This window comes from Mus pahari, chromosome 1 (genome assembly GCF_900095145.1).
Source record: "Mus pahari chromosome 1, PAHARI_EIJ_v1.1, whole genome shotgun sequence".
NCBI lineage: Eukaryota > Metazoa > Chordata > Mammalia > Rodentia > Muridae > Mus > Mus pahari.
Window position 1 is genome coordinate 165,174,789 of NC_034590.1, and position 2,511 is coordinate 165,177,299.

The window sequence follows — 2,511 nt, forward strand, 5'->3', positions numbered from 1 at the left end:
CCATCTGTAACAAGATCTGACTCCCTCTTCTGGAGTGTCTGAAGACAGCTACAGTGTACTTACATATAATAAATAAATAAATCTTTAAAAAAATAAAAAAGAAAGTGACCTTATACAATGGAGTTTAAAATGTTACTCTAGTTGATTTAAATATGCTGCAGTTTAAAATCCACACTTTTCAGAGTTTTAAGAGTAGTAATTTTTTTTTTCTCTTCCTAAACAGGTACACTGGAAAACCTAGAAGAACTGTATTTGAATGACAACCCCAACCTTCATAGCCTCCCCTTTGAGCTTGCTCTCTGCAGCAAGCTATCAATCATGAGTATTGAGAACTGTCCACTCAGTCACCTCCCACCTCAAATTGTTGCTGGAGGGCCTTCGTTCATTATTCAGTTCTTAAAGATGCAGGGTCCATATCGTGCCATGGTCTGATAGAAACTGCTGGTCCCACACACTGTTCAAAAATAGACTGCCATTAATCTTTCATATCTGTATCTGTATCTGTGTGGATATTGATCTATGGCAGATTTATAAAGACTGCATTATGTGTTTCTGCTAATAGAGGAATCATAGCCATTTAGATTTTTTTAATTCTGTAAAAAAAATGCTTATATAAGTTTTCTTTGCTAAATTTGATGGATGTTTTTCTCTTGTGTAATCTGATATGCCAGTTTGTTTAAAAATCTTCCAACAAATTATGAAGTCATTAAATTTAAGGGACAAAATAGTATAGTTAAATATATGTTTCTCTTAGGAAAATATAGGCCAAAAAGTTTTGTTGCATCTTTTCATATACATTTCCCCTTAAAATTGTCATATCTTAATAACAGCATAGGCCCTAAAGGTAGAATTTTTCTTTAACTTATTTTGAAATTTGAAATTTAAATTTTATATATTGTTTACAATCAGAGTGAATCACTGGACTAATTTGATTTACTCTGTTTTAATCAGTCAGAGTTTATATTCTGTTAAAGAATTTACATCAGTTTAAATATTAAAAAGATACTTTGTTGAAACAGCTGGCACACAGAAAATATACATTTAGAAATCAGAATTTCCACTAGTTTTATTTCTCCAGTGAACTGTAAAGCAAATATCTGAAGTGAATCTTTGGGGCGGGGGTACTGAAACCTTTCCTAGAATAAGTGTGTTTTACTGTGTGGGAGCAGAAATCTGTGCTGAAAGGTTTTTCTTTTCTTTTTATCCCCATTCCTGAAGGTTGCAGATCCACAAAAATTTAACAGAAATTTGGCAAGGAAATAACACATAAACACACATTCTATATATGTATATACAATGCTATATAGATATGTATTTATTATATCATAAACTACAATAGGTAACTTTAAAGACTTCTCCCTTCACTTGTACATTGAGATGAATGTCTCTCTAAAGACTGCAGTATATGTGCGTTTCAAGGTTATGTAACAGTGTACTATGGTTTTATATCTTGACTCGCCTTGTCCATCTGTCTGTTCGGGGGTATCTGTGTCTAAGCACAATATCTTCACACTGTGCTGTATTGCTGCTGAACTAAATGCACTTTCCCCATACCCGGGGCACTGGCTTCAAACAATTGAGTTCAGTACTGTTACTTTCAATGTCATCGTTCCTCGGTTAGTTGGTGGTAGTGCAGTTACGGAAAACGGCATTGCATTGATGCCATTGGGAGTTTCCTGGAGTTAGGTAGATGTGCATGGACTCTTTGATATTATTTTCTTTTTCTTTACTGCCTTCATGAATATCAACTGTAAATGTGTGCCCCTTACGTAGTATTCTTATTTTTGGTAGTGTTTGTCCTAAGTCAGTTTAATTATTGAGAACCTCCCCACCCCCAGAGCAGGAGCATCCTAGATACAATCTTGAAACACACCTTCCATACAATGAATGACTATTATACATAAGTAAATAATGCTGCTTGTTCTTTTGTGTGCCCCCCCATTTTTGAGTATTTTGTCCTAAACAACTGTTTTTAAAAATTAAAACTGTAATATCAAGATAAACATTTGGATTTTTGCTTTTCCTGGCACTCAAACTCAAGACTGGGTTTGAGGTCAAATTTGTGTTCATAATTGGCAAATTTGTAAGGATCAACTAAGAAATGGAAGGCAGGTGAAGATATAAAACCCTAGAATACCTAAATGTGCTGTAAAACTATTGTAGATGTTCACTGGATTTTACAAAGTAATAGCCTTTCTCCTTTTCCATCTACTGTGGCTTTTCAGTTAAGATTTTGTTTATAAAAGGAATTTATTACAGTTCTACCTAGAGCTTGTGTGTGTGGTTTTTTTTAAAAAACAATCTCATACTATTGTTTTGGTATTAAGATCATAGAACTTAAACTTGCGAGGTAGTGTTCTACTGTCTTTTCTTGTAAAAACATGGTTTCTCAAAATGAAAATATATGAAAAAACAGTTTGGTTTCCCTACATTTATTTAGGTTATTCTACAACAGAGGTGGGAAATGGTCACAGTCTTACACATAAAACTAACGCACAGATACATACTGTG

At 33.8% G+C, this 2,511-nt stretch overlaps 1 protein-coding gene across 1 annotated transcript in view; it reads left to right on the top strand.

Annotated features, from left to right (window-relative positions):
* The window catches only part of Shoc2 (SHOC2 leucine rich repeat scaffold protein), a 47,386-nt gene extending 45,096 nt beyond the window's left edge, over positions 1-2,290 (top strand). Inside the window, exon 8 of the mRNA XM_029536323.1 lies at positions 224-2,290. Within this exon, the coding sequence (XP_029392183.1) occupies positions 224-432 (209 nt within the window). The 3' untranslated portion in view covers positions 433-2,290. The remainder of the gene's footprint in view (positions 1-223) is intronic.
* The last annotated feature ends 221 nt before the right edge of the window (positions 2,291-2,511 follow it).